Source organism: Halichoeres trimaculatus, unplaced genomic scaffold, assembly GCF_033239565.1.
Source record: "Halichoeres trimaculatus isolate MK-OKI-2021-1 unplaced genomic scaffold, fHalTri1.1 fHalTri1_scaffold_8, whole genome shotgun sequence".
Taxonomy (NCBI): Eukaryota; Metazoa; Chordata; class Actinopteri; order Labriformes; family Labridae; genus Halichoeres; species Halichoeres trimaculatus.
In genome coordinates, this window is record NW_027437186.1 from 6,427,544 (window position 1) to 6,453,458 (window position 25,915).

A 25,915-nucleotide genomic window follows, 5' to 3' on the forward strand; every position below is an offset into this window, starting at 1 on the left:
CATGACGTAATCAACTCAAGCTCGACCGTGTCAGAGGCACTCTGACAACAGAACAGAACTGAGCTCGCAGGCATGTAGGATTATTGTCAAACAAAATGGTAAATTACTGCCATGTTTTTTGCTGCACCAATTGGTTGAACTGAGAAAAAAACATTTAATATGCTTTTGACAACCAAAAATTATTTGAAATTATATTATCTAAAAATTAAAAATTGTCAGAAAAACAACAAAAAGATTGTGGCTAGCTGTTCCATCAGGATTTTCAAGGCATTAATCTGTCGTTAATCTCAACATTCAAGTCTGAACAGAGCATTTCCAGTGAGGTGGCTCATGTTTTCTGTCCATCGCATCTTAAAATCACACTTTAGTAAATACATTACGATAGAGTATAACTTTGATTAAGAGGTAGTTCACAGCGATTAATTTTGTCCTAAATAGACTGCCATAGTGATTCAGCTTTACATTGAAGCATGTCCAAACACAAGGTTCTAAACATGATCATCAGGTTGACTGGGTACTCTAAAATGCTTGAAGGAGTCAGTGAGTGAGTGTTTGGCTAATTTCAACAACATACTTAAAAAGTAACTTTACAGGAAAAAAGGACACCTAGCACAACAAATTACATCAGAAAATTTATTAAAAACATGAATTATGACCAAAAACTGTTTTAACTGCAGCAGTGCTGCTATTTCTCTCACTTCAAAATAAAATCAACAACTCAGTCCATCAAAAAACAGCAACAAAAAAGAAACACATGCGGAATACGGAAACCCAAAGTGGGCATGCATCCAGTCAGTCTGTTTACTTGTTTATTGGGCTCTCAGAACTTGTTTTTTTTTTTTTCTTTGATATCTTGGTACAACACTTGGGTAATGGATGTGTTTATCTTTTTATCTTTAGATTAAAAAGCTTATTATGTGGAATCCTTTCCTTTTTTTTTAGAAAAAAAAAAAATGTCTGCTGACTGCAACAGAACAGACCACAAGCCGCCACGCTCAAACCAATCAGATTAAAGAAGTTTTGTTTTGAGTTGTGATTATGTGGTGATGACAAAAGAAATGAAATAACCTTACAATGGGAAATAGCATAAATAAAGTGTGTGAATGCATGTCTGCACAGGGCTTCCGTACATTAGCTATTACAGGTAGCAATGAGAAAGATTCATGTGGTTCACTTCACACTGGATGATGTTTGATTATCTCAGCAGCCCTCTCGTTCAACAGCATGCGCAACAGATCTCTCTCAAGTTATCTGAATATGACACTGTGACACGTTTACATCACCTGTCCCACACAGAAACACGACCCACTCTGTGACATGTTTCCACAGCAGCAGAGTGACACTTTACTCCCACACTGAGCCGGACAGAAATGTAAAGGTCAAACCAACCGTTCCTTAGAGCACATCAAGAGTTTCAAACTCCTTTAAAAATTAAAGAGCTTTAAAGAGGCAGCTTCAACATTTCAATCTCTAACGGCACATCAACAAATCAGTCAGAAAAAAGGCTTCCATGGTCTTCAGTAGATCCAGCGGTCAGAGTCACAGGCCATTCTCTGTGGCACTTAACAGGTCCTTAAAAATCAACATGGTAACAAAAAACTCACAGAGAGCATCCATCAGCACAAAACATACGTAACAATACACCTCATCAGGTCTGCAGTCTGTGGGAGGACGTCAGAGTGTCAGAGAGAAGTTTCTCTCCATGACAGCACAGCAGCTTGTTTACAACTTGTTTACAGCTTCTTTACAGCATGTTTACAGCATGTTTACAGCAGACAGAGCAGCAGAGCACAGCAGATTCTGTATGATAAAGAAAAATGCTCAAAGACTCTTAGATTTTTTTCTTAATATTATTTTTGTGATTCATCTAATTTTCTGTTTTCTCAACAAGAAGTTGACATTTTGACTGATCCATCTATTACCATCATTAAGGTAGTATTAAATTAGAGATCAGGATTTAGCTTCAGGCTGGCCAAGAAGTTTCAGTCAAAGTAAAATTTGACTTTAATTTGACACCTTTCATTTTGATGAAAAGTAAAAAAATCGAGATTGTTGAAGTGATATATTTAAATGTTGTTTCTGTCTCAGCACATTACATTTAGACCAAAACCAAAAATTAAGTCATTAAACATCACGGTGGGTTTCTGATGTTCCTCTGAAATGTAGGCGTCCTTGTATTAAGGCGCTTACCTCAAAAATAAATGGTTTGTCATCTTGACCTACCAAAGAGCTGTAACTGATTATCTCCTCTAAACTTTTCACCCTTCATGTTAGATAAATGTATCAATCAGTAACCGTTTAGCAAACACTGCACTGGGTAAAATATCTGTGCTTCTTCTGCAGTAACTTTAGAAACCATCCCAGTGCAGCCAGGCATGACCTGAAATTACGACTGTTTTTGATTCTGAGGCTTATGGGAAATGTGGTCCCTTTGTCGAGAGAAAGATGAGGGGATTTACAGGGTACCTCCGATAACAGGATGTGGTATGTCAAAACATTTCCTGTCTGTGACTTTAGAGCAACACAGGAAGTGTTTCTAACTCTACAACGTCGAACCATTTAATGAGCCGGTTTCACTGAATAAAGAAACCAAGGTCACATTTTCAAGTAAAAACTCTCCTTCCCTTTGGTTTTGAAGTTTTCTTGATACGAGGATGGAAGCTCATCACTCAGCGTTCTGCAGCGTGGAGTCAAGCACACATCACATGTTTGTTTAGATACTTCAAACAGCTTTAACCCTTTTTTCTGTTGAAGTAAAACCCACCTTTTTTAAAGTCTGTATTCATATGGGGTGGACATTAAATACACCTCAAAGACAACATGGTCCCAGAACGCATCTGACTAATGCTGCTTGGCAGTCAATATATGTAAGCTATGGATAAAATCAGATTCAAAGCAGCATGGCAGAGAAATGGTTACATTTCCCGTACTGAAGCAGTTAAATCCCTTCAAAATAAAACTCAGGGATTCCTAAAACTAACAGCTTTTCTACTGAAGTGAGACAGGTTGTACCATGGAGCATCTTGGAATCCTTTTTTTAAATTTTATCTCCTCAAATATCTTTGGATCTCTCTTTAATTTTGGGACGGATAAAGTTATCAGAGTCAGGACCTCTTTAAACCTCCAGTCAGTGATTTTCAGGTCAGACATCAGTAGACACAGAGTTCCCGTCCTTTAAAGTGTAGCTATGACAGTCAGAAGTAATGACAGCAGCTTTTACAGCCACACCATCTACTGACAGAATGCCATCTTCTACCTCTATCTATTCCTCCTCCTCTTCCTCCTCATCATCATCCTCGTCATGGCAGTGGGTGATCTCCTGTGGAGCCTGAGGGAAGAAGTGTGGAGGCTGGATCTCACTGATGGATCGGGTCAGCTGGTGCCGTTTGCACTCAATCTCCTTAAGGTCGAGGTCGTGGCGGTTTCGTGTGGCCAGCGGTGACTCAGTGTCGATGATGTTGACGTGTGCATGCTCCACCGTGGACTCATGGGGCATCTGAGGAAAGAGATTTTTTAAAGAGGGGATAGTTGAGGTAAATAGTGGCCTTAAAGAGGGGGTGTCGTGCTTTCCCACATATTAAACATGAATATGAAGTAACAATGCTGGATGCTCAAACTAAACTGTGCAGATTTTCAGACCGTGGCATTTTCATGTGCTGTAGAAATCCCTGAATCTGTCTGTGAACTTATCAAAACAGTCTGTTCTAAAAAAAAAAGCCCAAATTTTTCACAAGATCTTCACAGGACTCAACTTTTGATACATTTATTTCCAAAGCTGCAATTTAAACAAAACTTCTACCAGACATTGGTATTAACTCAAATAATCCACACATGAAAAGAAATCACAACGTTCAGGTCCATAAATAATGATTATGTGGACTTAAGTACAATAACACAGGAAAAAAGTATTGAACACACCATAGAAAGGCTGCATACTTTGGCAAGGAAATGCACCATACCACCTGAAATCTGTCAGTAATTATTACTTGAACTTCCAATTAGTGCAAACCAACATCAGCTGGGCTAGAGCAAATTGATGGTCCTATAAAAAAGGTTGTTTTTTTTCACCAAGCATTTAAATACCACACACCTCATGATGGGTAAAGACAAAGAGCTCTCTGAAGACATTCACAACCTGATTGTTGCTCAGCATCAGAATGGAACTGGTTACAGACTTATATCAAAGCACCTGAATATTCCAGTCAGCACCGTTTGGGCCATTATTCGCAAGTGGAAGAAGCACCACCTTACCATCAACAGGCCACGCACAGGAGCTCCTTGCAAGATTTCTGACCAGGGAGTCAGAAAGAAAGTCAGAAGAGTACTCAGCGAGCCAAGGACCACCCTGAAAGTGCTCCAGAAAGACTTGGAGGCAGCAGGTACAACTGTTACAGAGAAAACAATAGGCAATGCACTCCACCGGCAAGGCCCTCAGGACGCTCAGCCCATTCCTCAAGAAAAGGCATGTTGAAGCTGGTTTAAAGTTTGCTAAACAGCATCTTGACAAGCCTGTAGAATACTGGGAGAATGTTGTCTGGTCAGATGAGACCAAAACTGAACTTTTGGGCTGTCATACTACAGACCATGTTTGGAGGAGAAATGGCACTGCACATCACCCAAAAAACACTGCACCAACAGTGAAGTTTGGAGGTGGAAGCATCATGGCATGGGGTTGTTTCTCATCTCATGGTGTTGGCAAACTTCATATAACTGACGGAGCAATGAAAGGAGCCATGTATGGGGAAATTCTTGATATGAATCTGCTGCCATCCACCAGGATGATAAAGATTTGTGGAAAGAACTAAAGAAAAGGGTTCACCAGAGGGCACCAAAGAATATTCCAGATTTAAAGACAATCTGTGCAGAGGAATGGGCCAAAATCACACCTGAGCAGTGTGGGCGATTAGTTAAAGCATACAAGAAGCGTCTGGAAGCTGTCATTGCAAACAAAGGCTTCTCCACTAAGTATTAGATAAGTCTCAGTTAGCGTGTTCAATACTTTTTTCCTGTGTTATTGTACTTAAGTCCACATAATCATTATTTATGGACCTGAACGTTGTGATTTCTTCTCATGTGTGGATTATTTGAGCTAATACCCATGTCTGGTAGAAATTTCATTTGAATTGCATCTCTGGAAATAAATGTGATGAGAAAAAAGTTGACTCGTTCAATACTTATTTTCCCCACTGTATATCAGAGGGACGGGCCTCAAACACCAAGGTCTGATCATAAATCCACCCCCTACAGGCCTCCAGAGGGCTGACCAATCAGAGAGCCCTACAGGGGACAGTCTACAGACTCAAAGAGCCCAACACCCCCTCTTTAAATATCAGCAGTAACAGAAAAACATTTGAGAGTATGAAAGAGTGAGACTCGACTCTGAGAGAAGGTAGAAGCGGCTCTCACCAGCACGTGAGCAGCTCTGAAGAGGTAGCTGAACGGGTAGTACAGCAGGTTGATGAAGGAGGCGGCGTACAGGTCGGCGTAGCGCATCACCTGAGAGGCAAACAGCGTCTGTCGGGAACCACTGCGAAACAGACTTCCCATCATGCCGTAGCACATGTCCATGTCATGGGTCACTTTCTGGAGAGGACAATGAGGAAAACATTCAAGTTCTGATGTTTAATCTTTTTACTTGAAACCGTTTCTCAAACTGTATGATAAACAGTTTTTAAAAGATGACAACTTTAACCTCAACATGACTCTTCTCATTTTAGTTTCACATCCAGCTCATATGAAAAGTGTTGAATCTGAATCTGAATGAACAGACACTTGCTGCACGATCAACTTAAGTTGATTTTTAAAGTCCTGACTGTTTAACTTTGTGGTTCATGAACCGGAGGAGACTTTTAGAGGTTTGTGTGTGTCAGAGGAAGTCCCACCTTAATCCGTCTCTGCAGTGAGCTGATGTCTGGCCTCTCGTTGCTGCTGCTGTCAAGATGCCTGGAGACAGAATGTGTAAGAGTACCATGATAAAACTTTCCTTTTAGCTGCTGGAGGCTTGCTAAAGCCTTTCTGTGAGATTATTTGACATGCTGCATTCATGTGTCTCATAACGACAACTGATCATACAACCTGGAGGTCTCAGTCATCAGAGAGTACAGACAGTCCATACTAAAAATATATGTAAGCTTAGTGATGCTTCATTGTAGCATATCAGTTAAAGGGCTGAAGCTTAAAGAGGGGTATGGTGCTTTTTTTTAAGCTTTATTCTGTCGCTCTGGTGTCCTCGTAGTAGCCCCACATGATTTAAAGTGAAACTCCGGGATGGAACAAGTTGGGTCCTATCACAAGGTTTAGGGCTGAAATTACCCCTACAGCAGTGTTTTTGTGCAGCAGAAGCCCAGAGCGCTCGCACCAAACACCCCCTCCCTGCTCCTCTGCTGGTTTCCTCTGCACTCAGACGGGACCATATTTTACTTGACCAAAAACACAAATAAACAGACTCCCACCGAAAAAATCTGATATCAGGTTGCATTCACCCTTTATTTGGAGAATTTTCAGAGCGTTACTTTCACACAAAAACATCACTAAATAAGGCTCTAGTTCTCATCGTGTCTCTTCGTCCTGGCAGACTACCTGCGTTTGTTTAAATCTGGCACGCCGCGCGTGTGGACTGATACACTAAGCAGCAAGCACCTCGTAGCCAGCTGTGGCTCTGCAGTGGAGGTAGCGCCGTTTTACGACAGGATGAGAACTAGAGCCTTATTTAGCAGTGTTTTTGTGTGAAAGTAACGCCCTGAAAATTCTCTAAATAAAGCGTGAATGCAGACCGATATCAGATTTTTTCGGTGGGAGTCCGTTTATTTGTGTTTTTGGTCAAGTAAAATATGGCCCCGTCTGAGTGCAGAGGAAACCAGCAGAGGAGCAGGGAGGGGGTGTTTGGTGCGAGCGCTCTGGGCTTCTGCTCAAAAACACTGCTGTAGGGGTAATTTCCGCCCTAAACCTTGTGATAGGACCCAAGTTGTTCCCACCCGGAGTCTGTGGTCTCTTTAAGGCTCCCCGCTCCACAAACCCACTTCCCTCTGATTGGCTCAGACCATCTCACCGCCTGTGTCAACAATTCCTCTTTGCTCCAAATTGTGTTAACACTTGTCAGACTTTTCCTGCTGCACATGTTCACGTCTAGTTTGTATGGATCACAAACTTAGCCTTAAAAAATATCACTTTCAGGTCCTGTTCCATGTGTGTTTGTTTTCCACACCAGAGGGAATTTAATTTGTATGAAGTTGTGTAAAGACAGTCACCAACAGCCGAGACTTTAAATAACTGGTGGGAAACACATCACCTACAGAAAATCCTCTGGTATTGGATACCTCTGACCCCACAGTCATAACTTTTTAGGCTATTTATTATACAAGGACCCACTGTAACCTTTAGTGTAATAAACCAGTTGTTTTTGTCCATTTTCCCTCCTTACAGTCTTTAATGTGCATAAAGGACATTACAAAGACCTAACAGCTAAACACACACACACACACACACACACACACACACACACACACACACACACACACACACACACACACACACACACACACACACACACACACACACACACACACACACACACACACACACACATCACACACACACACACATCACATCACTTACTTGTAAAGCTCTGCAAGGAAGCACTCCAGAGACTGAAGCTCCTCAAATATGGCTGAAAAACATCGACCGGCATGAGGGCTGGTTATTTGGATGTATCATTTCTAACTTGTGGTTCAAACCAACGTGTGTGTCTTTGAGTGTGTCTGTGTGTGTTAGTGTGGAGTCTCACAGCTCTTGTCAGTCCACACATGTAACTCCTGAGCCAGCTCGGGGATCACCAGGAAGGTCCTCCAGCCCTGTCGCTTCTTAGATTTGAGAATGTCACCAAAGATATGGTCCCCGATGTAGATGATGTCTTTTCCTTTAGCGCCCAGCAGGTCACACACGATGTCTGAGGAACCTGAGAGCACAAATACGACACTTCAGAGAGAGGAGGGTGATGAACGATGGTGGCATTCCTCATGTACAGCCTGCAGTAAACAGTCTGGAGCCATAACATGGGCCCACATTCCCGTACACAGAGGGTCACATTACACGTTGGAAGCACTGATGTTGTCCACGATGCAAGTTTAACGAGTGTTTTGAAAAGTCAGCCCATAATTTTCACTGCTGCTCCTCAGCGTTGATGGAGAGCGAACACTGTGCTTTATTTAAACTGAGTAGAAATCTGATCATGTGACCACTGATGTGAGAGCTGATGCGCTGCAATGAGCAAATATCACGTGTGATTTTTTTGTTGGGATGTTACAATGAGAAAAACACGTTTTTTTAATGTCTTTTATGTATTTTTTTACCTCCAGAGTAGACGATACCATGCTGCAGAGGTCCAGTGTAAGTGCCAATCTTTAGCCGACCTGTGGTCTGAGATAAAACAGAAAAGGTCTGAGCCACACGGTCATATACAACTCTGAAATAGTGTTTGATTCAAACAAAGATCAGGCTGTTTCAATCATTCAGCCTCTGATCATTCACTCACAGTGTCGACCTGCCGTAGCACTGTTCCCTCTCCAAAGAATAAGGGCTTTCGAGCGTCCACCAGGATCAGGTCAAAGTAGGACTGCCATGGTCGATGGGGTGTACCCGGCTTTAATGAACAACACAGAGACAGAAAACTTCATTTATGAGTTCAGCTCCTATCACTTTTAACTTCATACTCTATATATTTATTCAGGGACTCTAAAAGAAACCATTTAATAAATCATCCCACTACGGCTGCAGCTTAGCCTCGTTTCTGAAACAATCACTTTCTTTTGTCCTTTTAAGACAGCTTCTTGGAAGTCCTCTTAGGGATAATAGTGAGAGGGGTCCATCTGCAGAGCTCCACTCTCAGTCAACTCTCTTGGAGGCTCCACTCTGAGACCCCCTCCACTGTCAGAAGGAAGTGGCGCAAGGATGTGAATTTAAAAAATATATATATATTTTAAGAAAAAGGGAATTGGAATAGGAAAAGGAATTGTGCCCCAAAGGAAAACTAATCACCAATCAAAGTCCTTCATTTCCTCTGCTATTAAGCTCCTAAATACAGACTGCACCCACTTTAAATGACTATTTCTTGAGGACATTTATTCCTTGTCTTATCTGCTTTCTCGCTGTTTTTAAAGTTTTTACAGAGATTTTCTTTTTTTTAAACTTTATCTTACCTTGTTTTTATCTTGCTCTACGATTTGCATATGTAGGCTACTAATAATGTCTGATATCTCTATCTGTCCCATGCCTGCTTAAATATGTTTCCTTGATGAAACTGAACGAATGCATATACACTGGCAAGCTATAAATGAATTGCCCCTTGTGGGATAAATACAGTTGTCTGAATCTGAATCTGAAAAACAAAACAAAACAGCATTTTATTGAGCTAACAAAGGGTTTACAATTAAATACATCTGAAACTAGTCAAGGGATCTGGATATCTCTGGACATATTTAAGTAAGAATAAATAAAAATCACACGTCACCTGACGCTGATTTGTTGTTTAGTTATATGTTTTTTGACTGAAGTGGACCATCTAGTGTCTTGAAGTGGTAATATCAATAATTTGAGCTATAGCCCGCATATAAGTTTTATTGTATTTTCGTGTTGGCAGACATTTGTCCGTTAGTATTTGAACATTTAGAGTTTTGAGTAGCAGAGACTAACTGTGATAAGTTTGTGTGACGAAAGTGGAATTCTGATTTAAAACCAAAGTTATACCAATATATGCTAACCTCCAGCATATAAATGGAATTTCCCATGTATGCTAGCATCAAGCTAGCACCAATTTTCATTTCATTTCGTTTAATAAAGGTTAAATGAAATGAAAATTGGTCACATTTGTAAAGAAAGTCTGACACAAAAAATAAGATACTGTATATGATAAAAACATAATATGTCCCCTCACAGCAAAAACTGAAGTCTAAGCACATGTTTATGTCATTTCCCAGCAAAAAACTGTCTTACTAAATTTAATATGAGCCACATTCACCTGACAAGTCAGGAAAAAATGCCTTATTTAAAGAAAGCAGATACAAAAACAATTCCTGAATTGCTTTTTAAAAGAAGCATGCTAAAAGATCTTCCACTGGTGTTACAAAAAAATTACGTGTTTTGTGTCTTGGAATAAGAATAATTTCTTAATACAAGAAACTCAACAAGTAGAAGATTCTTACCCCATTGGCAGATTTTCATTTTGCCATTTATCTTAAGTCTAATCGGGCAATTTTGAATTAAAACAAGGCATAGATTTCAGTTTTGCTGACTGACACCTCCTTTTTTCAAATGAATTGAGATATATACTGTAAAGAAATGTTTGTGTTACCTTCGGTCCATGAGGAAAGTCAAACAGGTAGGTCATAATTTTCTGTGAGAACACAGGAAAGTAATTTTAAATAGATCAACAACTCAGGACTCAACAATATTTGAAATTATACACAGCGTTCAAAAATTCTACAATTCAGAATTTCAAGTCCAAGCTTTCATGATCAGGTCTAACTGTGGACTTTGATCTCACCTCTGTGTATTTGTAGTCGCTGTTGGTGGCCAGAAACACTTTGGCCACTTCGTTCATGCGACTGAGCAGAAGAGGAAGCTTGGGCTAAACGGAGGGGAGGGAAACAGATCAGACCCTAAAACATCAGACGAACACCGCTCTCCTACTTCAGAAATATGCAGAGTTTCTCTAACCCTCATTAAGTCAAGAATCAGGTTTGGAGAGCTGAAGCCCTCAAAGTACGGAGATACTTACATCCTTAACCACATACTTCTCCAGGTTTTCCACTGTTTTTTCCTTTAGCGACCCCTGTGGACGAGTCGGACACCGAGCTTAGAAAAATGGAAATGACTTACAGCAGCATGGAAACAGGGTGAGTGTGTCAAGAGTTTACCTTGAAATGAACCCAGTCCACGCCGTCCCGCACATCCTGGAACATGCTCTTGTAGGACATGAACAGGTCGCCGTCTTTGAAGCCGGTCTCACAACTACAAACACAGGTAGAGCTGGTTGACTGAAGAGTCAGCACTGAATTGACTTCTGAAGGTCAAACATGACACGTACGCAGTACCTGGTGTATCTGGAGCAGTTACTGAAGAAATCCACCAGGCAAGCAAAGAGGTACGTTTCTAAAGAGAAACAAAGGGAGTCAGTGAGACTGAAATATGGACAGACGATCATCCAGTACAACCAACACCAATGTAGAGACAGACATGATTTTTTGAGACTCTGATGCTGTTTCTGAAATGTGGGTTTCAATATCTACACAAAGAAAGGCAGGAGACCGAAGGTTAGACCTTGAGGTGCTCCACAAACAACAAAAAGAGTTATTGAATGCTTCTATTTTTGTTTATTTAAATAATTCTGATTTCATACTGTTGAAGCCACTAATACAGAATACAATATAAGTTCTTAACTTTTGAATTTTTTTTTTAACATTTGGTATTGAAATATAGTATTAGAGTAGCATTTCTCCGTTTGTGTGTTCATGTGTTGCTCTTTAAGCCACGGCCTCCGTAAAGTGTTGACTAATGTCGTAATGGTCTGTTGTGTCTGAGGAGGAGTTAAGTTATAGTAAATATATGTTCAAGCAGGACGAGGAGCAATGTTTTTCTGACACTGTGAGGATGTCAATTTTTGTTTAAGAAGGATAGCAGACAAATTATTTTTGTAACCCTCAGCTTTATGTCCGTTTTTTTCAAGAATAAAAAGTGTTCACCTTTTTTGGAAACTTTGAACCAGTGTCACTTTCGTCTTTGGATCAAGAGCATCTGAGTCAGAAGTAATAAGTCCTGCTATGAAGTGGCAAGGGAGCCTTTTATTCGAATTAAGTTGGCCACTACACATACTTTAAACTACCATAAATATGACCAAGAATAGTTTTCAAGAGTGGACTAGATCTGCTCTTATCCTGATGTTGGGTTCTTTGTTAACAATCATAAAAAACAGAGAACGGTCTCTGATGCTCTGATTTTAAAGCGCCTTCAGATAACATCTGTTGTTTGTATTATGTGTTAAATAATTAAGATGACTGATTAATAAAGATGAATGATGTCTTCGTAGCATCGTTATGGTCAGGCAGCTTATTCTTCCCTTAAAATTGCAGACTGTTTCTTTATCCATTTTCTTACCTGGCAGGTTAAAGAGCGTGTTGAGAATGTAGAAGCGGTCGGTGTCTCCTCGTTGAATAAATTTGTTGGGGTACATCTCTCTGATGTCTGGCCTGTGTACAATGAGTTGCAGAATTAAAGAAAGCACATCGAGGGTCTGATCAAATAGTACAAAAAAGTGTCCAGTATCCTCTTTAGTACTTTTATCTCGGATGAAAAATGTCACAGGGTAAAGGAAAGTTTTAAAGACAGAGACAAAATGAAATGACACAGGCGTTTGGAGAAACCTCCCTGATCATACATGAGGCCGATGTTCCTGATGTCATGTGAACCCTGTAAAAAGTGCTGTGCATTTGTTTTTTTTCATGCAGTCCTCATAAAAGGTGAAAATTCTGTGATAAAAACAAATCATTATAGAGGGGGTATTGTTGTTCTTCTTTATTCTTTACGCTGTCCCTCTGGCCCCATAGCAGTTTAACAAGATTTATAGCTAAAAAAAAATCTAATTTTCTCACTCTGGTGTTTTAGAAAACCTTTATTCCAGCTTCTGGAACACTTCCTTTTAGCTGCTGTCTCTTTAAAGCTCCTGCTTCACAAAACCCCTGCCCTCTGATTGGCCAGCCCCCTGAAGGCCTGTTGTGGGTGGATCTATGGACAGACCCTGATATTTGAGGCCCCACCACTGTAATACTTAATAAATCAGTTAGGAGATCCTTATGTGATGACTTCCTAAGTTCTGCAAGTGGCATGAAGATCTCTGGAAAATTTGAGCCATTCTGATCATTTTGATCAGTTCACAGACACAGTCAGTGATTTCAACATATGAAAACGTAGAGGTTTAAAAAACTGCACATTTAGTGTGAACATGCAGCAGCACTGTTACTTTAGATCCATGTTTAAAATACGAAAAAGCAGAATACCCCCTCTTTAACGTCACCAGCAGAACAGGAGAAATCAAATTTCATCGTTGCAGTGGTTGAACTTCAAAAGCACTTGTCTTCATATTGAATGAAAGTATACATACGATTACTCTTTGAGTTATTGATTGATGGATGAAATGAAGATTGGAAATAAAAATGCAGTAACATGAGTCAGCAAAAGTCAAAACATCCCTCTGGCTTCATGAAAATAATTGCGTAATCCAGTAAAGGTGTACAAATCTGCTGATGTCATGTCAATCGTTTGTCTCACACAGCTAAGATGTTTTACTTACAATATTTTCAATGGAAAGGGCTGTGCGCCTTTTTTACACTCTCCTTTGGTCCAGTGTGTCTGCTAATGAGGTGAAGGGAGTGATGAAGCTCCTTTCTTCATCATTTTGAAAACTTGTGTCGTTCAGTACAGTCTGTCCCTGAACCAAAAAGGACTTTTCAAATCCACTAGTAGAGTTTGTTATTTGAGTTGCACTTCTGTTAGCTCCCACTAGGTGGTTAAAAACATGACTGAATTCATGCTGACCACATACACAAACATTACTGAGACAGGAGGACTGGCCCAGTGATACTTTCAGGTTGTAAGCCTCTGGTACAGTTCAAGTTTATGTTGTCGGCTCAGTGTTGGATGTAACTCTCACCCTCTTAAGAAGTTGAATCCGTGCACACACACCAGGATGTTCCCGTATGCGTCTACTTTAAGCAAGTTGCCGTACATTGTGTCAAACACCAGACCTCTGTGGGGAATGGAGAGACAGAAGAAGAGGAAATAAGAAACAGAAAATACACTTTGCCTCAGTGCTGGATTTTAAATCTATATTCAACCTAGATGCAGACCAAAAAAGAGCTTTGTGAACTGACCTGGTGGGGAAAGAGGGGTCATATACAAAGTTAAGCAGCTCTTGTGGATATCCGATGGACACCAAGCGCTCCACTGTCAAGTCGAAGCCCAGAGACTCGTACTCAGGAGATTTATACACTAGAGAAACGGACAGGAGCAGAGACCCGATAAGGACAGTGAACAAAAGAACTACTGATCTAACATATGACTGTACTAATGGTTGTCTTTACGCCATGTTTTCTGCTCTGTGCAGCACGGAGGGATAATCAGCTAATCTGGCATTTAACACCAGAACAATACAGTCAAAATAATCAAACATTTTCTGTTTGCATGGTTTCATTTTAAGTGTTTATACTGGTATAATAATGGATGAAATATGCAGCTGAAAGTTTTTGATTGTGAGAGGCATTTCATGTTCCCCTTATCAGTGTTTTCCAACCCATTTTGAAAACCACTGCTCTAGAAAGAGAGAAACCGGATGCAGTAAGTGTTAACTGGCGTCAACCATTTCAACATCTTTGTTGGTAAGAAAAGTAAGAAATCTGATGCCAAGTGCCATTACATTTAAGACATTACTGCACATACAGTGGGGAAAATAAGTATTGAATGCGTCAACTTTGTTCTCATTACATTTATTTCCAAAGATGCAATTCAAACAAAATTTCTACCAAACATTGGTATTAACTCAAATAATCCACATATGAAAAGAAACCACAACGTTCAGGTCCATAAATAATGATTATGTTGAATTAAGTACGATAACACAGGAAAAAAGTATTGAACACGCTAACTGAGTCTCATCTAATACTAAGTAGAGAAGCCTTTGTTTGCAATGACAGCTACCAGAATTTCCCCATACATGGCTCCATTCATTGCTCCGTCAGTTATATTAAGTTTGTCAACACCATGAGATGAGAAACAACCCCATGCCATGATGCTTCCACCTCCAAACTTCACTGTTGGTGTAGTGTTTTTTGGGTGATGTGCAGTGCCATTTCTCCTCCAAACATGGTCTGTAGTATGACAGCCCAAAAGTTCAATTTTGGTCTCATCTGACCAGACAACATTCTCCCAGTATTCTACAGGCTTGTCAAGATGCTGTTTAGCAAACTTTAAACCAGCTTCTACATGCCTTTTCTTGAGGAATGGAGACTGGCTGGGCTGGAGAAAGGTGGACGAGTGGTGGACGGGGGATGTCGTCATCTAATTTCTTATGGACTTTTTTTGTACTTTCTATACTCTTTCTTACTTTTGTTTTCTTAAATGCTGCGGTGACTCCTGAATTTCCCCTCGGGGATAAATAAAGTATTTTCTATTCTATTCTATTCTATTGTTTTCTCTGTAACAATTGTACCTGCTGCCTCCAAGTCTTTCTGGAGCACTTTCAGGATGGTCCTTGACTCGTTGAGTACTCTTCTGACTATCTTTCTGACTCCCTGGTCAGAAATCTTGCAAGGAGCTCCTGTGTGTGGCCTATTGATGGTAAGGTGGTGCTTCTTCCACTTGTGAATAATGGCCCCAACAGTACAGCCTTTCCATGGTGTGTTCAATACTTTTTTCCTGTGTTATCGTACTTAATTCCACATAATCATTATTTATGGACCTGAATGTTGTGGTTTCTTTTCATGTGTGGATCATTTGAGTTAATACCAATGTCTGGTAGAAATTTTGTTTGAATTGCATCTTTGGAAATAAATGTAATGAGAACAAAGTTGACGCATTCAATACTTTTTTTCCCCACTGTATACAAGCCTCACCCCAAAGGCTCAGTACACACATACCTGCCAGAGTGTAATCCATATCAAACCCAAAGCACTTGATCTTCTCCATGGCCAAGCTTCGGTTAACAAACACTCTGGAAGAGGAGAACAACACACAGTCAAACAATGCTGATTAAGTTTAATCCATCACTGTTTAGGTTTTTAAAACACACCTTTGTTTAAGAGTGAGGAGGAGACAAACCAGTAAGGTGTTACTTTTCCTCAAAATATTCTTTTTCTCCTGACTTTACACGGATCAGAGCTAAAGCTCCATCTACTGACACAACCAGATTAAACTTCACAAACACAACATCACAGACATGCAGACCTGCTGGTTGTTCACACAGTGAGAGCTACAAGGGATGAAGCCCTGCCAACAGACTTCTGTTCAGAGGCACATTGAAACACTTCCTGTAGTCCGACTAGAGATTAGCATTTAAGTACAAACAGTTCAAAATAATGACTAAAAATATTAAAGTGTCTAACATATGTACTTCAGATAAAATACCTGTGTCCTAACCTGTAATAAAATAACGTTGACTGCATGAAACCTCTAAGTAATAAATAAAGAGCTCCAGCTCCAAATTACAAAAGTGATATCCTGCTCTGGCCTGGTAATGATGTCTAATGATGTCTAATGATAGTTTTTTGAGCTTTTTAACTGCAGGAACTATCCCCAGGAACTATCCCTAGGTGCTGATTTGTTTTTCAACTAGAAGAGCTGGGGTCCAAATTTTCTTTTAAGGTACTAGATTTAAAACGACCCTCACTAAGGGGTAGTACATTTAAGAGATCCAGGAACTTTGAAGGAGGCAAGGCTTACAAGCTGAACTTTTCCATTTGGTGGAAGACCCATAGTGTTTTTATTTCCCTCCCTCTGCCCACAATAAGATGACCCCCAGCTGTGATGTACTTGGTTTAGTACCTCCTAAACCAGGGGTGGGCAAACTTTTTGATTCGTGGGCCACAATGGGTTCTAACATTTAACAAAGGGGCCGGACCAGGAGCAGATGGATGGAGTGCTTTGGTAACTATCAGGGTATCATTCGTTCATTCCATATCCGTTCTAGAATCCAAAATCGGAAAACGGATAACAACTTGTTATTCAATTTTTCGTCTTCAAATCAAAAATCAGAAAACAAGTACCTGTCTATTTTTCGCTGTTTTGATTTTGTTTTGAAATTAAAATTAGAATATGAGAGAATGGAATTATAATGGGATTTTTAATCCGTGAATGGTTTGTTCTTTCGTTATTCTGATTCAAAACAAAATCTAAAAAACTAACTTGTTTTTTTTTTTCTGTTTTAAAACCAAAACAGAAAAACAAAATTACAGAAAAACGCGTTTTTTCTGTCCTGGTTTTAAAAATGAAAAAACAAAAAATAATAAAAGATTGTGTCAAAATTGTTTGTGTGATATTTTGAAAATTAAATGTGAACTCTCTATATAGAAAACATCAGAATTGCAGGGAAAATAAAACATCAACAAGGCTTATTCATTTAATTTTTTCAAGTTCGGCAGGCCGGATTAAAACGTTTAACGGGCCGCATGTGGCCCCCGGGCTGTAGTTTGCCCATGCCTGACCTATACAATGGTCTTCTTTGAGCCCGATAGCGTGACTGTGGCAGTCAGCTACAGGTGTTCCAGTTTAAAGAGTGACCCTGTAAACTGGAGACCTTCAGCTGAACGTGTCAGTGGACATCCAGTTTATAACAGCTGTTCAAACCCAGACAAAGTCACTGGGAATGCCTCCTAGTTAAGTTTTATACAAGTGTCCAGATATTCTCATCAGATTAGTGTTTAAAAATGTTATAAAAGTGTTTGAGAGGGGTACATCCTACTGAAGGTCATCGATTTGCAGGGTGGGTCTTTAAGCCAGAACACCGGTCGATCTCTGCCGTCTTCATGCTTTAGACAACAGAGATGGACAGCTGTTGAACCAGTCAAAGCCTTCACAAAAAGCCTGAAACGGGCTTTAGGAAACAACTTCGCCCGCTGCTTTTGTCTCCTTTCAAGTGTCGATACAACAAATCGATCAGGATCTGAAAGTTCCTGGAACTTTTGGTTGAAAAGTAAATACATTTAACAGCTCATTTCACCACAAATCAAAGCTTTACTGCATTTCATACTTTTTACTTTTGTCATTCTGATTGTTTTAAGGTCGTACTTGAACATTTTTTCCAGAGCAGCTGGATTACTTTTCTTCTAATCATAATGCGGGACATTTAGTTGAAAGGAGTGTTTTTACGGTGTGGCATGTAAGTGGTGCTTGACTTGTAGAATGATGATCTTTCCACTGCTGCCCCAGCATCCTCGTCAGACCTGATTCTCCTAATTGATCTGACTAAAACAGCAAACACATCCCAGTTAGGCCAGACTTTACAGAAAACTAATTGGGTGGGTAGAGTTAAGATTTTATATAATTTAACAACTATGATAATCTATAAGACCCACCACAATAAACCAAGGATTTTCACATGAAACTACGTTTTCAGGGCAAAAGATGTTTGTGATTTCATGACTCTTTCTTGATCCCTGAAACTGCTGCTCACTATTTTTCCCCAAATTGTGAACAGTATTGATTGCCCATTTTCAGAAACACAGATTATACACCCTCAACGTATAATCTGTGACTCTGCTCAGACTGCACACTGGTCAGATGAGGTGAGAGGTGAACTTAGATTGACTGTCACAGATGAGGGTTACAGGAAAGATGAAGGATCAAGGGAAATGCAACAGAGCAAGCTCACACTTAAAAAAAATCACAATGAGCCCCACCTGTGGCCCCCACAGAGGGGGAAACTCAGCTCACACTCAGTGTCAGTATGAATGGAGCCCTATGAGAGCTGGATGGGCAATCAATCCACCAAGACATCAAACTGAAGACTCATTTAGTCAGTACTCACAGTTTGTTTCAACAACAAAAGGACGTCGTACCTCATTGCTGGATGGTTTTGAGCCAGATCCCTTGGCAAGCTTTGTAATAGAGAATACACGTAGTATTACCACTGTTATGAGTCTTAGCACTAAATTACTACAGGGCTCTATTACGCTGCTCAGTCAGGGAGTAGGTTAAGATGCTGATCTGTCCTGACATCAGTGAGACCTGCCTCAGTGACCTGATGTCTACAATACCATCATTGCTCCAGTTTTACTCATACAGAACACACACACTACTCAAGAGAAAGATTACATCTTAGAAATAATTTAGAAAGAACTGCTTTTGGTGCCAATGATCTCATTTTAAATCAATTATGGACATAGAAATGTATAGAGGTGAGAATATTCCTATTTTTTTAAATAAATGAATAGAAAAAAATAAATAAAAACAAATTATTATTATTATTATTGTTATTGATAATAATAATAATAATAATAATAATAATAATAATAATAATAATAATAATAATAATAATAATAATAATAATAATTTAAAGTGGTATTTAGTTAGTCATGATTAAATTGTGTCTTGTATCTAAAGAAGACTTAAAGTGATACTCCGGGATGGAACAAGTTGGGTCCTATCACAAGGTTTAGGGCAGAAATTACCCCTACAGCAGTGATTTTGTGCAGCAGAAGCCCAGAGCACATGCACCAAACACCCCCTCCCTGCTCCTCTGCTGGTTTCCTCTGCACTCAGACGGGGCTATATTTTACTTGACCAAAAACACAAATAAACGGACTCCCACCGAAAAACTCTGATATCGGTCTGTATTCACACTTTATTTAGATAATTTCCAGCACGTTACTTTCACACAAAAACGCCGCTAAATAAGGCTCTAGTTCTCATCATGTCGTAAAACGGCGCAACCTCCGCTGCAAAGCCACAGCTGGCTACGAGGTGCTCGTCGCTTAGTGTATCAGTCCACGCGCGCAGCGTGCCAGATATAAACAAATGCAGGTAGTCTGCCAGGACGAAGAGACACGATGAGAACTAGAGCCTTATTTAGCGGTGTTTTTGCCTCTGTCTGCTGTCTCTTTAAGGCTCCCTGCTCTAACACTCCTCCCTGTGATTGGACAGCCTTCTAGCGGCCTGTCCAGGGGGCGAGCTATAAGCCATAACCACTTACAAGATCCTTATGTGATGTTCTCATCATTCCAGGAGGTTTTATTTGGGATCCTGTAAAGATCTTGTGTTTTCTTTAGAACAGACCATTTTCATCATTTAACAGACGGATTTAGGGAATTGAACCAGGGCTGGAACGATATGCTTTTCTTCAAATTCAGTTGTTTTATGATTTTTGGGGTGCAGATAAGATTAAAATTGCAGTTTTTCCATGTTTTTAAGGTAAGTGATTTATAGTGCAGAGCTTTAACACCAGTAAATAAAAAAATGAATGATGATGATGTCTACAGACTACAGCAGGAGCCATATTTTCCCCAAAAATCCATGCCAAATGAGCTTCAGATTTAGGATTTAATCAGAGGATCTGACATAATGTTAGTGGAAAGTCGAGGAAAAACATTTCACCCTTTGCTGAATAAAAGCGCTAACTTTTTTCTGACCCAGCTTATAAACAAAGCCTGAAATGATTCTTTTCTCCGACCCCTAACTTCTACAACACATTAGTATGAATCTGCTCTGTTCTGTTTAGTTGTAATGTATGATACCCCTCCTTTACACCCTGTCTAGGAAGCAGAGGAAAAGTTTTCCTTGGTGTTCATTAGCTAAGGCACAACTAGGACTGTTGCAGTGTAACAGTAAAAAGAAATACCTGACACTTTAACAAGGCTTAAAAAGAAAACAAGATGGGCCTTTTTAAAGATCTGTGTTTATAGAACATTATGTCGTTTTATTGAGATGTATCTGTGATTTTATCTCGCTAAGAGAAAATAAAAAAGGCCCTGAGTAGATGAAGAAGACGCGTTGAAATGTTTTTCTAAACTAGCCAAAATGAGTAACACAACAATCTCGCTCTCAGGCCTTAAGGTTTCTGCTGCCGTCTGATAACTGTTCCAGCATTTGGCACACACTGCTGCAATGCAAGCTTCAATATAAGAGGAAGTAAGAGTTTTGTTTTTCCTAAATGCAGAAGTTCAACTGAAGACAAACAGTTTTGTCCTCTCACTTTAAAAAATTCTGGATTTGGTGTTTCTAATCCATCATCAGAGGAAAGTTAGCTCTATGAGTCTGATAACACCCACTGACTCCTTGGTGCTGTAAACTCTTCTCCTCCTGAGTATTTGATATTAATTTTGACCAGATTTCCTTTTCTTTTGTTTGAATCAAAGGGTTGGAGGAGAAACACTGATGCATGAACTCCTATTACCCTTCTTTAAGATCTTCAATGCTTAACAGAAGACAAACAAAGCACAGTGTTACAGAGAACAGGCACAGCAACATACACACAATAAGACAAGCTCTCAGTGGGTGGAGATGGGCAGACCAATCAAACATACATCATGTGGCATTCTGTGTGACAGGCAAGGAAACTTAAAGCACAGACTGATATTATGAGAGGCTTTAGTTGCTATGTAACATTTTAACTTCCTCTCCTTTTGACCCTTGAACTTTCAATTTTTAAATGCAAGGGATATAAAGTGTATCTAATTTTTTAACCTTTAACATTCCATTCAAGAAAAATATATTTATTTATTTTTCTATTTTTTTATTATTATTTATGTATGATTGTATTTTTTATGTTGTTGGGGCACTAAGATCAAAAAACACAAAATTCATTTTTTTTTTTTTACTCTGTCCAACATATTTTTAATGAGACTCAAACATGCTTTACCCAACAGTTGAGCAGGAAGTTAAAAGGTTAAAAGAGGATATTCATATTGTTGGAAGAGTTTGTGTGAAGCAGACTAGCCCCGTCTACATGGGTCCAAAAATCCTATCTACAATCAGACTGAAAGGTCAGTCAGACTTAAAATGCCTCATGTGAACACCTTAGCCAGTCTGATTCACCCGGATCTGATTGTATTTCAGGTCAGATTGTAAAAGGTAGTCTACAACGACTAATAATCCACTTCATGCTCCATGTAAACAGCTGAGTGGAGCAGATTGGGTTGATAGACAGGATTGTTTGGTCTGCACATGCACTCCCTAGTACAAAAGAGGCATGTAAGTTACGTACGCAGAGCAACACGCGGCCAAACGAAAACAAACATGGAGGACAAATAGAAAAACTGGACACAAAAAGCGTCCCCAACAAAACACGACGTGGATCCATCTTTCCAGAGGTAAACAGGAAGTACACCTCTTCTTCTCTTACACATTTACAAGTAGTTGCAGAGTGACGTAATGCGCAGGTAAAAAAAGCAAAAAAACAATCGGATTCAGCTAGGGCCATGTACACGCAGATTGAACGTGGATCTCTTTACTTAAACTACATATATACAGATCAAATCAGATTCACTTAATCTGATCGATTTCAATCAGATTGAGTAAAACTACCCGTGTAAACAGGGCTACTGAGACTATTCCCTCATGCTCACAAACAAGGACAGATAACAGATTTAAACAGCTGTATGGGACTGAGGCATGTTCTTTCTATGTTGTATTTCATTTTTCTAATCATTGTCGGATTTATAAATTTGTAACCAGTTTTTTTTTTTTCATTTTTGCTTCAGTGTAATTCATAAATACTAACAGAAAACTTGCTTCCCTACCTCAGAAATATGTTGAAGGCTGGGATTAACTCAATCAATAGCACTATTGTGTATTTCCATTACCCAGAACTCAAAGCCTTCCTTACTCAGGTACCTTGTGTCTGGACTCATGCATAATAGAAACTGTGAAGTGCATGAGTTCAGACACTCAGCACATCAACTACAGTGCAGCCTGAAGCATGCAAGCATAAACTTTAAGACCGTACAATATCAGTAATCATACAGTAAATATAGGTTGATGACCAGTAGCTTTTTTTACACCACATTAAGGTTAAAGGACTACACAACCTGTCCAACTAGCCCCTAACTAAACTGGGCTGGTCCAGGTTTATGATTCTTTCAGCTGAAGTCCGACACCAACCTGTGGTGAGCCTCACGGCGGTACTTCTTCATGGCCACGCCATCCATGTTAGCTGGAAGGTCAGCATAGTTCTGCAGACGGTCACTCCATGAAGTCGTCATCTTAAAGCGTACAGTGGGTTTCTGTGGGGAGAGGATCCACCTTTTCAACACTTCAAAGCTCTGTGGTTTAACCACTGACTTCTGCCAAGAAATGATAAGAGAGTAATCAGACCCAAACACGCAGTGAGACCAAGCGCGCTCCAGCAGTGATTGAGCAGGAGTGAGATAAGAGCAAGAGTTTACCGCTGACCGCAGATTCAAAAGTTTCTGCTGAGAAAGCTTCAACAAACTACTGGAAATAATTAATTTACCTCTTGGGGAACCAATGAAGTATATTTTCTTTATTTAAAACTGCAAGACAGAACTTTATTCAGTCTAATACTGGTTTTAGTACAAAGAACCAACAACCCGGAAATGTTATTTTTGTCTCAATGAGTCAGGGATCCTAAAATTCAATTAAAAGCAGTTAAAATAAGCTTAAAAGATTCTCTCACAAAAATCAAACCTACACCTCACGTTTCTTGATTTAAGACTTACACCAATTACATTGTTTGAAAAAAGATTTTAACCAGCTGAATGGCTCAGATATGAAATAACAATAAGGAGCAGACACCAGACAAACAAAACCCCAACTGATACAGTTAAACATCCTAAGGCCCATTTTAATGGGTGATGATATTTACAAAATGTTTTTTATGTTTTTGGTTCAAACATACTTTCTATGAAACAGAAGGGTAAGTTCTCTAATACGGTGTAGTCATATCTTTTTTTTTTTCTTTTTCTTTTTTCTAATAGTATTTGTCCCCTTTCATTGGCTATAATTGGGACAACAACAAAAAAAGAAATTAGACACTTTTGCTTATCTTCAGTAAGTTTGTTTTCAGTTTTAATCTCGAAATGAGCATACTCTTCTTGTTTCAGCTCTTGAGAATACTTCTCATATGCTGTTTATTTCTAGATTTGAAATTCTGATATCAAGATTTCAATCTTTATTTCCGATTAAATTATCTTTCTGTATGACTGATAATTTGTGTAGAATGGTATCTTGTATTTGGGCTCCTCCTTTTCGCAGTGTGTGACTCTGGCACACTATACTCAGGTTATATGAGACTGTGGCACATTTATATGGAAGCGTATTGCAGTCACTTGAAGAAAAAAAACAACTCAGGTTTTTCAGAGTAATTTAATTTTTGGTTTGTTTTTTGTGGCAATTAATTTTGTTTTTCTGATTAATATTTTTTATTGGTTTGTTTTTTGTTATAATTATTTCTGTTTTTGAGTATATTTTTGTGGTAATTAATTTTATTTTTCTGATTAATATTTTTTTTATTGGTTTGTTTTTTGTTATAATCATTTCTGTTTTTATGAGTATTTTTTTTCTGTTTTTATTACTTTTTTCCTGTTTTTAGGGGTATTTTTTTTCCTGAAGTATCGAGATACTTCGAAATCCCGCGAGAACCTCCAACCTGCGGACGACTACCGTGGATGTGTGGTGGCTCCTGTGTCCCGCACGGATCAGAGATCCTCTTCCACACATATATGCCTTATCCTTAGCGTTCTACCGGTCTGTACCGGGTCAGTAAAGGTAAGGTATTAGCCACACACAGGGTATGATACCCTTGTTATGTTTTCGACTTTATCCTTATATTTTATATAAGCCTATTGTTCAATGTAATACTTAAGGAATAGACGAAGATGTGGCATTAAAAAAATGCATTGCTTCTACATTGGAAAGCCAGTAGAAAGTTAAGGATAAGGCATATATGTGCCAAACAGGATCTCTGATCCGTGCAGGACACAGGAGCCACCACACATCAAAAACAGCAGGTCGGAGGTTCTCGCGGGATTTCTAAGTATCTCAATACTTCAGGAAAAATTACTCAGAAAACAGGAAAAAAGTAATCTGAAAACAAACAAAAAAAAATTACTCATAAAAACAGAAATAATTATAACAAAAAACAAACCAATATAATAATTATAAAAAAAAAAACAATAAAAAAATATATAAATCAGAAAAACAAAATTAATTACCACAAAAAAATTACTCATAAAAACAGAAAAAATAATAACAAAAACAAACTAATAAAAAATATTAATCAGAAAAACAAAATTACTTACCACAAAAAAGTACTCATAAAAACAGAAATAATTATAACACAAAACAAACCAATATAATAATTATAACAAAAAACAAACCAATAAAAAATATTAATCAGTAAAACAAAATTAATTACCACAAAAAAACAAACCGAAGACTAAACTACTCTGAAAAACCTGAGTTGTTTTTTTTTTTTTTCTTTAAGTGAATGCAATACGCTTCCGTACATTTAGACCTAATGTTGTTGTCTAAACAGTCACTGCAGACCTTTTGTCACCGGGGTCAGAGGAACTCAATAACAGAGCTGTGTCACGTATGTAAACACGGTTTGGTCCAACGTCTGCGCCAATACTCCTTCCAGACACCAAGGCCATGCTAAAGTTAGCCGCGTACCCTGTAAACCCATTTAAACCTCAGATACTATCTGCAGTTGGTTAAAATTAGCCCTCAGACTAACGGAAAGTGGACTGGGTTTGGATGTGTCTGAGACAGCTGGGACGCTTCCTGAACCAGCTGTTAACTCACCCAGCGGCTCCCACAACAAACTGCACAATCATGTAATGTCACGAAGCAAACATTTGAGGACAGGACACACTGATAGCTAAGTGGAGTTTAAACTGTCGTTTCAGTGAAACATTTTGACTGCAGTGGGTTAAAGCAGACACATAGAGTCAACAAATACAGAGACACTCACCGTATGCTCACCGCTGCCTCTCAAGCTTCCTCTGCTTTTCCTCCTGCGTCTCCTTTTCCTCCTCCTCTTTCTTCTTCTTTTTCTAAAATCACTCTGTACCCTCTTTGTAACACTACTGCCCCCCTCTGGGCGAAGATCATTCAGGCTCTGTGAATCAAAACGGATTCTTATCCACCATTTGTTCTTTTGTTAAATTATCTCATAAGATTGTATTCTTTATTTCATTTACTCTTTCAATGCTCAGTCTGATTTCATCATTTATTGATCCAGTTAAAAGGGTAGAAATATATTTCAGCTCAGTTACTTTGATAAAATTTGAAAGCAGAAGTAAAAGTATCAGTCTGTAAATCTACGGCAGTGAAATTAAAATGCCATTTGTTTAAAATCTCCTTAGAGTCCTGAGTACATCTTCTTAAATCAGGGGGTTTGGAGTTAGGGGGTTAAAGG

At 39.1% G+C, this 25,915-nt stretch overlaps 1 protein-coding gene across 3 annotated transcripts; it reads right to left on the bottom strand.

Moving 5' to 3' along the window:
* Window positions 1-641: 641 nt before the first annotated feature.
* Window positions 642-25,542, bottom strand: nt5c2a (5'-nucleotidase, cytosolic IIa). 3 transcript variants are annotated; one of them, XM_074675717.1, is made up of 19 exons: window positions 25,469-25,542; window positions 22,636-22,757; window positions 18,597-18,635; window positions 15,681-15,754; window positions 13,920-14,037; window positions 13,700-13,795; window positions 12,148-12,239; window positions 11,088-11,145; window positions 10,911-11,004; window positions 10,772-10,825; window positions 10,538-10,621; window positions 10,346-10,387; window positions 8,531-8,638; window positions 8,349-8,415; window positions 7,784-7,954; window positions 7,615-7,666; window positions 5,883-5,943; window positions 5,407-5,583; window positions 642-3,496 (listed from the first exon to the last, which is right to left on the bottom strand). In XM_074675717.1, exons 2-19 carry the CDS (start codon window positions 22,734-22,736, stop codon window positions 3,263-3,265), a joined length of 1,722 nt encoding a protein of 573 aa, XP_074531818.1. In that variant the 5' UTR covers window positions 22,737-22,757; window positions 25,469-25,542; the 3' UTR covers window positions 642-3,262. The 3 variants fall into 3 exon arrangements, with proteins under 3 accessions (XP_074531818.1, XP_074531819.1, XP_074531821.1); XM_074675718.1 differs by having other exon boundaries at window positions 22,636-22,817; window positions 25,469-25,529; XM_074675720.1 differs by lacking the exon at window positions 18,597-18,635.
* Window positions 25,543-25,915: the final 373 nt, after the last annotated feature.